Raw genomic sequence first — 13,599 nt, 5'->3', positions numbered from 1 at the left:
GGTTGCAGCCGTCATTGTTGTTTGGCGGGTCCGGGCTGGGGATTCGAACCCGCCACCTTAGGTGTACATGGCTGGCGCCTTAGCCGGTTGAGCCACAGGCGCCGAGCCCAGATCTCACCTTTTGAAGTCCTTATTGACCACCAAACAAGCCAGAGCCAGGGATTGCTGGACTGAAAGCGTTTTGGAGCTGAGTTAATGAAGGCCTTATTTGTCCTTTAAAGAAAATCAAATAGAGGCATAGATGTAGGCCATCTCTGATACTTCCTCCCAGGAATTGGAAAGGCCTGGTCCTGTGTGCCATTATCCAATAATAACATCTAGTGAGTTCAACTTAGATGTCAGAATTCCATTCTGGAGGAAATTCAGGCCTGTTGCTCTCTCCCCCACTTCTTGTCCAGGACCAGATTCCTTGGTTTTATTCCATGTCCCCCAGAACACTTACTAGCTTCCTTTTGAGTTCTTTTCAGCAGTGAATATTTATCGATTACTTTGTGCCAGGCACCGTGCTATAGAAATAAAGGGAATACAGCCCCATCCTTGATCTCAAGCAGCTTGTAGTCTAGTGAAGGAGAGAGAAAAGATAGAATTTGGTGTGGTCTGTTAAGTACTGGGGCGGAGCTCAGCAGAGGGGTCTGTGAGGGCGGCCAAGGAGGACTTAAAGGAAAGAACGTGGCATCTATTTGTGTTGGTGCTGCTGTTAGGTTCTCAGAACACATGTGGTCTTTTTTCTCTGGAGATAACCAGCTCCTCCCTCATGGAGGCATTTTGAGTATCCTGTGTAATCCCTCCTCCTGATGGTTTGTGTGTTTGTGTGTGAGAACCCAGGAAGGAACCTTCCTCCTGGGTTTTAGAACACATTTGGCTGTTTGTCCTCCAGGTTGCCAAGAGGGTGATCCTACTGTCAGGCACACCAGCCATGTCTCGGCCCGCGGAGCTCTACACACAGATCATTGCAGTCAAGCCAACCTTCTTCCCTCAGTTTCATACGTTTGGACTTCGCTACTGTGCTGCCAAGAAGGTATTTATTTTCCCTTCCCTCCCTAGCCTGCCAATCCCTCACCCCAGTTTGGACACTCACTTTTCTCCTCGTGTCTGGCCATGGTGTAATCAGAAGGTGCTGGCCAGGTCACGCTGAGCTCATTTGTAACCTCATAGCCATCTGAAGGCATTTACTGAGATCTTCTAATTGATTTCAGAGTATTTTTTTAAAAGGAAAAATCAGTTCGGTGCCTGTGGCTCAAGCGGCTAAGGCGCCAGCCACATACACCTAAGGTGGCGGGTTCGAATCCCCAGCCCGGGCCCGCCAAACAACAATGATGGCTACAACCAAAAAAATTGCCAGGCTCTGTGGGAGGCGCCTGTAGTCCCAGCTACTTGGGAGGCTGAGGCAGGAGACTTGCTTGAGCTCAGGAGTTGGAGGTTGCTGTGAGCTGTGATGCCATGGCACTCTACCCAAGGGATAGCTTGAGGCTCTGTCTCAAAAAAAAAAAGGAAAAATCACTTTTGATCATTTATTTCTCTACCTTTGACGATCTTTTCCTATTCTCAGTTTATCAGAAGCTTATGGGACACCTGTCCTGTCTCACAACTGTGCCAGGCTCTCTGGCCCTCTGAAAAGAATAAGTTCAGCCCCTACCCTCTGGGAGCTCACTGGTCAGGGGATAAAAGAAGGCAGATCAGCCTCTGAAAAACAAGGTAGCAGATGCACCAGCTCCCTGATTTTCTACAGGACTCTAGAACGAAGTCCTGTATCCAGTGAGATTATTGATAAAGGGCAGGGTTTTTAATTGGTAACATCCTTTGTAGCTGTGTGACAGGGAGTGGACATTTGAGCTCACTGCGTCCCATGAGCTGCTAAATGAGGACTTTGTTTATGAAGGACTGCCCAGGTGCTGGTGCTCGGCCAGACTGGCAGAGCCTGTGGTGTGAGCCCCTCCTGCCAACCCCAGCCGCCATCAGCAACACTGCCCCGGCTCTTACTGCTTTGCACTTGCTTGTGTTGGTGTAATCCCTGCTGAGCAACAGCAACTTTTAAATCCCTGTAAGTCTCATCAAATAAAGATGTTACTGACCTTATTTATCACATTGTGCAGTGAATTGTTAGGATAAGCCTTAGGGAAGATTTATTTCTGTATTCCGTGTACAAGACTAGTCTGGCAAGCTGAGATTTTTGTTTACTAAAATGGACAGGCAGTCACTTGACATTTTGCATTTGCTGCTGGAAAGCTGAGTGCTGAGGAGATAAGTGCTTTTGTTCACCACGTTCCTGACTTTCTTTTTTTCCCCTTTTCCTTTGTACTTCTCATTTGTCTAATTTGGGGTTTATTTGTCCCTGTAAAGTCAGTTAATGTTCTCTGAGCTAGGCCAGAGGTGGTTGTAAAGGGAGAAACCTGCCTGGAGCCCTCCGTCCTGGGGACTTGGCCCTGTGAGGGTCTTAGGGGTCTGTGTTTGGTTCTGTGCAGATGCCTTGGGGATGGGATTACTCAGGCTCCTCCAACCTGGGGGAGCTGAAGCTGCTGCTGGAGGAAGCAGTCATGCTGCGGCGCCTCAAGTCTGACGTCCTTTCCCAGCTGCCTGCCAAGCAGCGTAAGATGGTGGTGGTGGCCCCGGGGCGGATCAACGCCAGGGCGAGAGCTGCCCTGGATGCCGCAGCCATGGAAATGACCACCAAGGACAAAACGGTGAGTCTGGGGCTGGAGACGAGAGTTTGGAAGCAGCCTATTGAAGCAGTCCTTCCCAGCTAGCCCTTTCCTGCTTCCTTAGGCAAAGACAGACAGCCTGTCTTATTCCTCAGCCTGCCTACCTAGCCTACCTAACCTGTTGTGAAAATCTCTTAGTAATTTGCAGCTTAATGCTTATGTAGATTGCTGTGAAAGGATGGTTCCTAAAGATAAATGCAGAGCAACAGCAGGATGGTGGTACTTACTGGAATCTCTCAGAGAAAGCTGGAATTATGTTTTGAGAATGCTACAATCTAGTAACAAGTGTTCAAAAATTAGTCCTGCTTGCACCTGATACATATGTTAACCCTCTAACCACATTGTATCATTTGTGTTAGTTAGAATAATCAGTGAACACATGTAACAAGCGTTTCTAAACCATCTCACCTTTTAAATCCCTATTCCAGCCATTTATGGTTGGCGGGAAGTTGGTGTTCTCCTTTTACAGAGAGAGAAACGGAAGCTATGGTAGAGCTAAGGCTAGACCCAAGCCTCTTGCCCCGTATTTTAGTGCATGTTCCACTGCAGTGGTTTTTTTCTTTTTAAAACACTTCCATTTCAGTCCTTTCTTTAGTCATACTGTGCTAAGTGCCATAAAGTAATCTGAAACAGCTCCATTTCTGTCCTTTTGAGATAAAACCTTGTAATTTTCATTGTCAAGAAAATAGCAGTCATTGTTGATATTTTTTGACATTATCATAAAGCATTTTCTGGGCTTGAATCGTACCTTGTATGAAGAAACTTAAGATAAAGATGAGATCTCAGCCTTCTGAGAGATTACAGAATAAATAAGAATGACAAGAGGCAGAGTATGTGATGTTTTTAATGTTATTTTACCATGTGATGAGAATGGTTAGCTGATAACTTTTATGAAATGGGTAAGGAGCCAGGCACAGTGGCTCACACCTGTAGTCCCAGCTACTCGAGAGGCTGAGGCAGGAGGATCACTTGAATCCAAGAGTTCGAGGTTGCTGTGAGCTAGACTGATGTCATGGCACTCTAGCCTGGGCAACAGAGTGATACTCTGTCCCCCTCCAAAAAAAGAAGATGACGAAATGGTAGGAAAGAGAATGTACTGGTATATTGCCAAGGTGTTTTTAGTTTATGCTGTGTTGTTGAGACGATCTAAAGGAAATGAGTGAGCAGGCATAATCTCTTTGCTGTTGAGTTTTCAAACAAAGTTCAACAATGTTAATGTGGGCGTATAGACCAGCTATACATCGGATTACATGTCAGTGGAACCATGAGCAGAACAAGGGAGTTTTGTCACTAAATCAGTTTTGGTCTTGTTCTGATTTTTAGTGACAAAATTTAGTGTCTGCTGACTTTTGTCTACTGGTGAACTCTACTGGGCAAAACCGATGAATAAGTACAGCAAATATTAATGGAAAAAATTTAGACATGCAATATTTCTCGATGAAAGATCTGAATATTTATGAATAGTTATATTTTTTGCTAGGAAAGTTGTACCCTGTATGGTTGAGATGGAAGTAAGTTCATCAGTGTTTTGTGGAATGCTCCAGAGATAGTATGGCCTGTACCTGCTCTATCTCCTGAACCAGTTTGAGAATAACCAATGAAGACAACTGAAAATGCAATTAGAGGCTTGGTGCCTGTAGCTCAGTGAGTAGGGTGCCGGCCACATACACCAAAGTTGCGGGTTCGAGCCCGGCCCGGGCCTGCTAAACAATGACAACTGCAACCAAAAAGTAGCTGGACATTGTGGCTGGTGCCTGTAGTCCCAGCTACGTGGGAGGCTGAGTCAAGAGAATCACTTAAACCCAAGAGTTGGAGGTTGCTGTGAGCTGCGACACTGCGGCACTCTACCGAGGGTGACATAGTGAGACTCTGTCTCAAAAAAAAAAAAAAGAAAGAAAGAAAACACAATTAGTGGGCATTTGAATTGAGGAAGAAAGTCACATTGACTTTATGTGTGCTGTATGGCCAAAGAGAGAAACAGGAGACAGTAGAAGTATGGAGAATTTTGCACTTAGTGCAGCTTGTCATACTTGGTAGAGTGCTATGGCGTCACAGTTCACAGCAACCTCAAATTCTTGGACTCTTACCTCAGCCTCCCAAGTAGCTGGGACTACAGACGCCTGCCACAATGCCCGGCTATTTTTAGAGACGTGGTCTCACTCTTGCTCAGGCTGGTCTCAAACCTGTGAGCTCAGGCAATCCACCTTCCTTGGCCTCCCAGAATGCTAGTGAAAACATTTTTTGAACTAAAAATATTTTTGATAGCAGGAGTTGTGGGAGGCACCAATATTCCCAGCTACTTGAGACACTGAGACAGGAAGATCTCTTGAACCCTGGAGTTTGAGCTTGTTGTGAGTAAAGATGATGCCACAGCATGTGACCCAGGGTGACAGAATGAGACTGCATCTCAAAAAATAAAATAAAATAAAATAAAATAAAAATAAAAGTTAAAAAAAATTAAAATCTTTTTGAAAGTTCTCCCAACCAAGTTAGGGTAAGCAACTCTTTTCCAAGATAATTTCACATGCAGTCTGAAAGTTTGATTTTTTAGTTTATGGGTTATGATATGGAATTGACTAGAATGAGCCGTGGAAATTAGGAATGTTGATTATTTATAACTTTAGGTAGCTATACAAATCCCTTAAATTCTTTGGGATATTTTAATTTTTTTTTTAATCTAGAAAACAGAACCACAATTAACTCCCTTTTAGTGCCAGAAAAGTACATAAAGATAATGCCAGTTGCCCAGAGTCCTGCCTGTTACGTGATTATCATCCTTGCTTCATAAACACCTCAGAGTCATAACTCTACTTTGGAGACTATAATACTAAAGCCGAAATTTCAGTGTAATTCCTTAAAAAACTGGGAGCTCTTTTTTCTTTTTTTTTTTGGAATAGAGTCTCGCTTTGTTGCCTTCAAAAGAGTGCTGTAGCATCACACCTCACAGCAACCTCAAACTCTTGGGCTCAAGCGATCCTCTTGCCTCAGCCTCCTGAGTAGCTGGGACTACAAGCGCCCACCACGATGGCTGGCTATTTTCAGAGATGGGTCTCACTCTAGCTCAGGCTGGTCTCAAACCCATGCAGGCGATCTGCCTGCCTTAGCCTCCCAGAGTGCTGGGACTATAGGCGTGAGCCACGGCGTCCGGCTGGAGCCCTTCTCAGTCTAGTACTTGACGGTTGCTCTCTGCTTCAGGAAAGGTAAGCATTTATCCCTTAAAGATAGAAATTGAGTTGGTACAGATTACCTTCAAGGTGGCACTGAAGCCAGGTACTAAATTCTTTTAGTCAGTAAGTCTTTGAGAACTTAATGCCCTTTTTGTGTTTTAATGTAAATTCATTTTTGTAATGGAAAATCCAAGTAGAAAGTGAATGTGTGTGCTTTGGGCTTTGGACCCTCACAGCCTTTCTATTTCTAAAGTCATTGATTTGGTGCATTTCTAGGCCAAGGATCTGATCAGGATCATTGTTACTTAATACTTAATTCAGCATGGGGTGTCAGGACCACCAGGGGGGCTGAACTAGGGACCCTTTTAAACCCTGACCAGCTATGAGATCCCAAGTTGAAAGAGTTAAAGTGGAGGGGAGGTCAGGTTTGGAGTTAGTCAAGAAAGGAGGCCCTGTGTCTCTACAGCAGTGGTCCTCAACCTTCCTAATGCCACAAGCCTTTAATACAGTTCCTGTGGGTTGCAACCCACAGGCTGAGAATCGCTGCTCTACAGAAAGCTCCCACCCTAGTCTTAGAGTTACTTTTTTAGGCCCAAGTCCCTGCAGTTTTGCACACCTTGGTGGTTCCAGTCCTGACCTGCCCATCAAGAATCGATTCTTTCTTTGTTCTTTCACACCTTTCCATCTGGAAGAAAACATTTTTTAAAAAAGCTTTATGTCACAGGAGCCAACGTGAAGGAGCCAATTTATAAAATATAATATACAATGAAAGCTTTTCTCATTTTGCAGCTGAAATAATAGGAACCACTTCACAAGCAACAGAAAGCTGACTGTAATCATCATTTGTCTAAAGCCATTTTATCATTAGCAAGACCAGGAGCAGAAAAATGGAACAAGTCCATGGAGACTTCCTGGTGACGATGTCAGTTCACCTTGCCGTTCGACAATCCATTCAGATTTCTGGTGCAGAAAAATGTGAAAATTCCAGTAGATATAATTTCATAAAAGTCTAGGCAGGCACAAAGAATATAGATTATTTAAAATCGCCTGGCCAAAAGAAGTGAAATCATTAATGGATAGTATTATGTCTGCAGAGTTTGAGGAAGTTGGGGTTTTTTTAAACTATTGATTCTTGCCACAGTAAAAATACAATAGACATCTATCTTATAAAATCTGAAATGTGAAGTACTTTATAATGAGTAATATTTATTGAACATAGGCTACGTGCCAGGTGTGATGCTTAATATATATTAGGTCATTTAATTCTCACCATCTGCCCAGGAATTTGGGCCTCTGAGCCTGCACTTATCAGTGTTAGAAATCGCTTGACTTTTTTGCCTCAGTTTCCTCATAAAAATGTAACAGTGGGGATAATAGTACCTTCCTCATAGCAATATTGATTATTTATTTATTTGAGACAGAGTTTCACTTCATTGCCCTCAGGTAGAGTACTGTGGCGTCACAGCTCACAGCAGTGTCAAACTCTTGGGCTCAAGTGGTTCTCTTGCCTCAGCCTCCCAAGTAGCTGGGACTACAGGCACTTGCTACCACGCCTGGGTAAGTTTTAGAGAAGGAGGTCTCTCTCTTGCTCAGGCTGATCGCGAACTCCTGAGCTCATGCAGTCCACCTGCCTTGGCCTCCCAGAGTGTTAGGATTACAGCCATGAGCCACCACACTCAGCAGTAATATTGATTATTAAATGAGTTAATGTAGATAATTTCTTAGAACACTGCTTGACTCATAATTAAGTAGTGTCTGAGTATTAGTTGTTGTGAGGATCGTATTTTATATCACAAGATTTGGGCATATATCATTTGGGTATTTTTCTATAATTATATATGTTTTACTTTAAAATATATATCTATAAATAGATATATGTTTATGTATAAAAATGTATTACCTGTATAATAAGCAGTATATCTTAAAAGCAAAATTGGGATTATATAAACAAACATCAAGTAGGAGGAAAACAGCTTACAAAACCATCTCATGAAGACATTTCGGTGTTGTTACATGTTCTCTTACAAGAGAGTATGAAAAGCTCTGTGATGTTTTCTCACATTATTTTGCTAGTCATTTTTAGTTGGACCTTTAAGTTATTTTTAATTGCTCATTCTTCCGAGTAATACTACACTGAAAAGTAGCTTATTCATGAATTTGTGCACATCTGATTATATCGTGAGAGTAAATTTTAAGGAGTAAGCTCTCATAGGATGTGGGCATACTGTAAAGGCATTTGATACATACTGCCACGTCATCCCAAAGAGTTAGTCTAGTCCGCGAACCATGTGTGATAAAGGTGCTTGTTTCTTCACACCCTCCTTGATCAGTGCTAGGTGCTGAATCTTGGGGCAAGGTTTTCTGAAAGTGCTTCTCACCATTTCTCCCTCCGTTTTGCCCTCTACCTTTCTTATTAGGCAGTATGGATGGGGGGAGCAGCCTCTGAAGGACGTGGGAGTGAAATCACAGGCCGCAGTGCATCCTGATGGAGGTGCAGGTGCGGTGGGTGAGGTCACCATATCTACTAGGGACCATTGTGTTAGAGGGCCTGACTGCTGCCAGGGATCCTACAGTGGGTCTGTGGATGGACTTCTTAGAGTCTGTGAGCTCAGTGGCCTCAGGTGAAGAGTTGTGTGTGTTCAGAGCCTGTCACAGGACAGGAGGGTAGGTGGCTGCTGCTGCCCCAACACGTGTAAAACGTGAATGGGATCTGCTGGCATCTCTTTGGTGGGAAGTCCTAGGGGAAATCAGCGTTCAAAGACAAGAGCTATTCTGAGCAGGCAGCTTTTCCCCATCCATGATGTTAGTGATTTTAGGTACAGTCTGGCTGTAGGTGTTTTTCTGAGTTGTTGAGAACCCAAGAAGGACGAGTCCAGGGCCGTGAGTGTTGTTACTATTGAATCACTTCTTTGTTCTGTGAGGAAGCTGTCCTGTCAGTCACAGGTCTCACAGAGCTCAGGCCCAGAGAGATGGGTGCAGAAGTGAACCCATGCTTGCTAGTGGAAGGAGATGGCCACCTATCTTAGTCCCTTTGTGCTGCTGTAACAAAATGCCTTAGACTGGGTAATTTACAAGCAAGAGAAATTTATTGCTCACAGTTCTGGAGGCCAGGAAGTCCGAGGTCAAGGTGGCAGCAGACCGAGTGTCTGGTGCATGCTCACATGGCAGGAGGAATAAACAAGGTCTCTTGGGTCTCTTTTATAAGGCAATAACTATTCACAGAGCTCTTCCCTCATGACCTGAGGATCTCCTGCATGCTGCGTGTCCCACCACCTCTGTAGTTTCCGCATACGAATTCTGGGGAGACACAAGCATTGAGACCTACCACTGTCCTACCAATGATGATGCTCCTATCACATCTGGGGGGCCAGACCAATAGTATGTTATTGTGTATCATTATGAAACTACTTGAGCACTTCCTGTGTTAGCATTCTTTATTAGGAGTAATTTAGCTGTAGACTATAAAGAAAACATGGTTTCTTCTTCTGGGAATTGAATCACCTTATGTGTGACACAGACTAAGAATATGGTTTTGAAATGAGACTAAACTAGTGGTGGTTAGTTGTAATTGACTCAGTAAGTCTTGGATAGAGGTGAGCTTGGCCTCGGTCGGATACAGATGCAACTTGGCAGAAGAAAAGGGAGGCAGAAAGCATGTTGGGCAAATGTCATGAGTATGTCATCACCAGGCTGAACTAGATAGATGGATGTATCTGGCCAGGGCTGTGTTTCAGTGGGTCGCCTGTGAAGCCCTACTTGAAATGCTCATCCAAATAGCTTTTATGTTTCTTGCCTGTTGAATTCTTACAACAGTTCTTAGAGAATGACCGAGTAGCTGTGTCTGAGGGCAAAACCAGAGACCAGGCATTTCCTGTGACTTGGCCAAAGCAGAAGGATCAGTCACTGTCAACGCCACAGTCCCCTGACTCTTGGGACTGGTAGTTAAGATTTGTAAATCTCCCAGTAGAGATGATGAGGCCAGCTTATCACAGAGCGGACTTTAAACTCTCATCTTCTCTTTTGTCAGAAAAAGGAGCAAAAAGAAGCCCTCATTCTCTTCTTCAACAGAACAGCTGAAGCTAAAATCCCATCTGTCATGTAAGTAGTCACTAAGCATTGGTCTTTCTCTCTCTCTTTTTTTTTTTTTTTTTTGCAGTTTTTGGCTGGGGCTGAGTTTGAACCCGCCATCTCCGGCATACAGGGCCAACACCCTACTCCTTTGAGCCACAGGCACCGCCCAGCATCAGTCTCTCTTGCTCTCTTTTTCTTTCTTCCATAGTTGTAGGGGTAAAAAGAATTACTACTTTAGTCTTCTCTCTCTCTTTTTCTCTCTTGCATATCTTTAGGAAAAAAAAAAAACAATTATTACCTTAGTCTGCCACAATGGTTTTACTGCTCTCTAAGAAGTGATCAGAAATTAGAATTACAGTTGCCTTGAAAACACAGTTTAGGACACTATGGGCTCATTACCCACAAGGCATAAGTCATCCTGTGACTGGAGCCATTGCCAAGATGTGCTTGGGATCCCTAGGCGATCCTGTCCTAACCCAGGTAGGCTGGAACTGCTGCTACATCAAAGGAGAGGGTGGGGTTGTCTACAGCACTACATAGAAGAGTCTTCCTCGTGTCACGAGAACTGTGGTAATTGGTTGTTAGGAAAAAAAATTAAAGGGAGAAAATGCTTTATGAGGATACGCTGGGACTTGGCCCAAAACCTGAGGCTTCATCCATGATTTACTTAAATAAACGGACAGATGTCAGTGTTTGTTCAAAAGTTGTGGACAAGTAGACATTGTCACACTTAGTTTTCTTTTTTCCTAATAAGCTAAAGCTAGAGCAGTAGCAATAATTTCTATTCTTAGAATTATTCTTTGACTTTAAAAAAATCTCAGTTGTTGGCCTTTCTTAAAGAAAAGCCCACTCATGTTCAGACATCACTGTAGCAGAAACCTGAGGCAACTCTAAGGATGTGCAGTTTGCCTGATTTTTATTGTTTAACATTCATGTGAGACTCTGGCAAGATAACAGTCCAAGTGATGGAATTACAATGAAAATGAATTCCATGGTGCCAGGCTGGCTGCGGGGACTGAGATCTGGGGGTAAGTTAAGAAACACGGCCTGCTCAGCTCTGTGACCTCTCCTCCGCCCCCTGCACTGGGGGAAGACAGAGTTCCCTGCGTCACTCAAAGCTATGACGCCCCATAAAAAGGCTGCCGAATGGTGGCCAGCTCTCCTTCACCCCCTGGGCACTGCCCTTTTCATTTATGAGGGTGTTGTGGGACTAATGAACTCCAGATGTGGTTTTTATGGCCTGGTTTTTTTCTCTCAGAAACGAATCTGAATTGCCCCCACTGACCTACTTCTCATGTGCTGTTCGGTAGCAGATGGCAAGGGTAAGGGGGTGCCTTCTCTCCCTCGCTCCTGCAGCTCATGACTTACAAAATTCAGGGTCTGCCGGGTGCCTTTCGTTGGGTGTTGGGCCCAGAACCATCCATTTCCCTTAGAAATTTTAAGACCAACTGTTTTACCACCTCATAAATAAGCTTTGCTCATACCTTCCTACACACTTTTTCAAAATTCTGTGATAAATCGTAAAGTGCTTTACCATTTCCAAACAATTTTTACGTCTGTTCACTCATTTCACATTTACAAGCATCCTTGTGAGATCACATAAGTCTTTCTGGCTCCAATTTTAAAATGCAGACACAGAGTAAATCTCCTATAAATTTCTGGACCTCAGAGTCACACAGCTAGTAAGTGGAAATTAGATTGTAAATCTTAAAAACCCCAATTTCCTCTGCTAGTTGTTTTTCTTCTTGTTTTTGCTGTTGTTTGTTTTTATTTTAATGGACATCTTTTAATATAAAAGCCAAGGTTATTGTGGTAGGCACATATTTCCAGTCTGGTAACTCAGGGACTTGCAGAAGAGTATAGAACAGCAGAGCTGTGTCTAAGATGTAGAGGGGGAAGTGACCTTAGGAAAATTGGGGCCAGGGGCTTTTATGAACTCACCAAGTTGGTTTTGTGGCCGTGTGACTTTTTGATGCCATTGCAATAAACTTTTTTGTTTATATCGTGGCAAATTTTATGTCTCTCAACATAATTAAAGTTGATTCTGTTAATACTAGCAGTTCACAAATTGAACTCAAATCTGGTACCCTGGTTGGTCCCAGTGTTGCTTGAAAATAATTCTTAGATGTTTAGAGGACAGTCCATGTACCTTTCCCCTACCTGAGATTTGTCTACTTTAAGGAAGGCAGTGTCTGATGTCTGCCCAGTCACACCTACATCTGGGGCTAACCTCAGGCAGAGCAAGGGAGCTCACCTTCTCCTAGCTGGCACTCAGCACTTGCCTCAACTCTATTTACTTTTTCTTTGGGATTGTACACTCTCTGCAGAGTAATAATCTGGCGGGCGGGGGAAACAGCCAGGGTCCCCACCCACCGCAGTTCCCTGGGGGTGGCTACCTTTAAGGCCAGGGCTAAAGGAAGTAGGTGGGAAGTTAAGGAAAACACAGTGGATGGAGGAGAGAAGTAAATTAAAGGGAAACCAAGCAATTGAGATCCCTCCCTCTCTGTTCCTCAGTCTTGGAAAGGAATTGAGATTACCACTGACTTAACTGTTGGCCCTGCCATGTAAAGTCTAAAGTGGGAGAGAGCTGGAGAGCTTCTCTGACTGTCTCTTCCATATTATCACTTATGTCTCAATGTTAAACTTCTAGAAATTTAGGTACTGCCAAGAATCCCTTGACCTGCTGTGTAGGTGTTTTCACATTCTCAGAAGACACTTCAATTTGTATTGAAAACACATTATAATGATAATAGCAGCTGAAGTGAAAACTTAATTATCTTCCGTGATCTCAGATAATAAGAATATTTCAGTAACATGTCAGAGATGCGTAAAACATAGGAATACTTTGATATGTTTGTGTGCATGAGATGACTTGTAAGTATGGACCTACTCCTTTCCTAGCTGGCAGGAGAGGGCTTGCCCAAAGCGCTTCCTAGTGTGTTTTACACTCACGTGACCTGATGGGTACGAAGGGGGAGAGGGCAGGTGCCCGTGCGGGGTCTCTTAGAGATGGAGTTACTCTTCAGTAATTAACCTCTACTGGATAGGTATACTTCTGATCTGTTTTGTTGTCTTTGTCAATTGCAGTGAATATATTTTGGACCTATTGGAAAGTGGAAGAGAAAAGTTTCTAGTATTCGCACATCATAAGGTGGTCCTGGATGCAGTTACCAAAGAGCTTGAAAGAAAGGTAACTCCCTTCGAAATTCAGCACGGGGGGCTTGTGTTGTTTTGTGCCCAGTTGTTCTGGGCAGGCGTATATCAGATCTAAGCAAAATGAGATGATGGTTTCTGGAAATACTGCCGAAAGCTTTCTGAAGAAGAATTCTTCTTATTTGTAGAACTGTACTAGGGTCAAAGTATTTTTCCAGCTGTGTAGCTTTAACTTCATGTTCTAAATAGATATCCCAGGTGTCTGGCTATAGGAACATCTCCCAGTGGCTCTTCCATTATTCTGCATAATTAGTTACAAAATTGGCAAGAGAGGAGATAGCAAAATTATTCTCATGTGGAGACAAGTATTTGTGTGAATGCCCTCCTGTTTTCCTTCCTTTTCTTCCTCGTTACTGCCAACGCAACGCACCTTTATTCATGGCATGTGGCAGGGTTCAGACTTAAGTACAGTGTTTTCCAACAATCATGAAATTTTTTTTTTTTTTTTT

At 43.5% G+C, this 13,599-nt stretch overlaps 1 protein-coding gene across 1 annotated transcript in view; it reads left to right on the top strand.

Moving 5' to 3' along the window:
* Positions 1 to 13,599, top strand: part of SMARCAL1 (SWI/SNF related, matrix associated, actin dependent regulator of chromatin, subfamily a like 1) — a 58,994-nt gene that overhangs the window by 32,006 nt on the left and 13,389 nt on the right. Inside the window, 4 exon segments of the mRNA XM_023510439.1 lie at positions 878 to 1,018; positions 2,463 to 2,681; positions 9,894 to 9,964; positions 13,025 to 13,127. Of these exon segments, the coding sequence (XP_023366207.1) occupies positions 878 to 1,018; positions 2,463 to 2,681; positions 9,894 to 9,964; positions 13,025 to 13,127 (534 nt within the window).

This window comes from Otolemur garnettii, unplaced genomic scaffold, assembly GCF_000181295.1.
Source record: "Otolemur garnettii isolate 467f Iridium unplaced genomic scaffold, OtoGar3 scaffold00013, whole genome shotgun sequence".
Lineage (NCBI taxonomy): Eukaryota > Metazoa > Chordata > Mammalia > Primates > Galagidae > Otolemur > Otolemur garnettii.
This window is presented reverse-complemented; position numbering and strand designations above follow the sequence as displayed.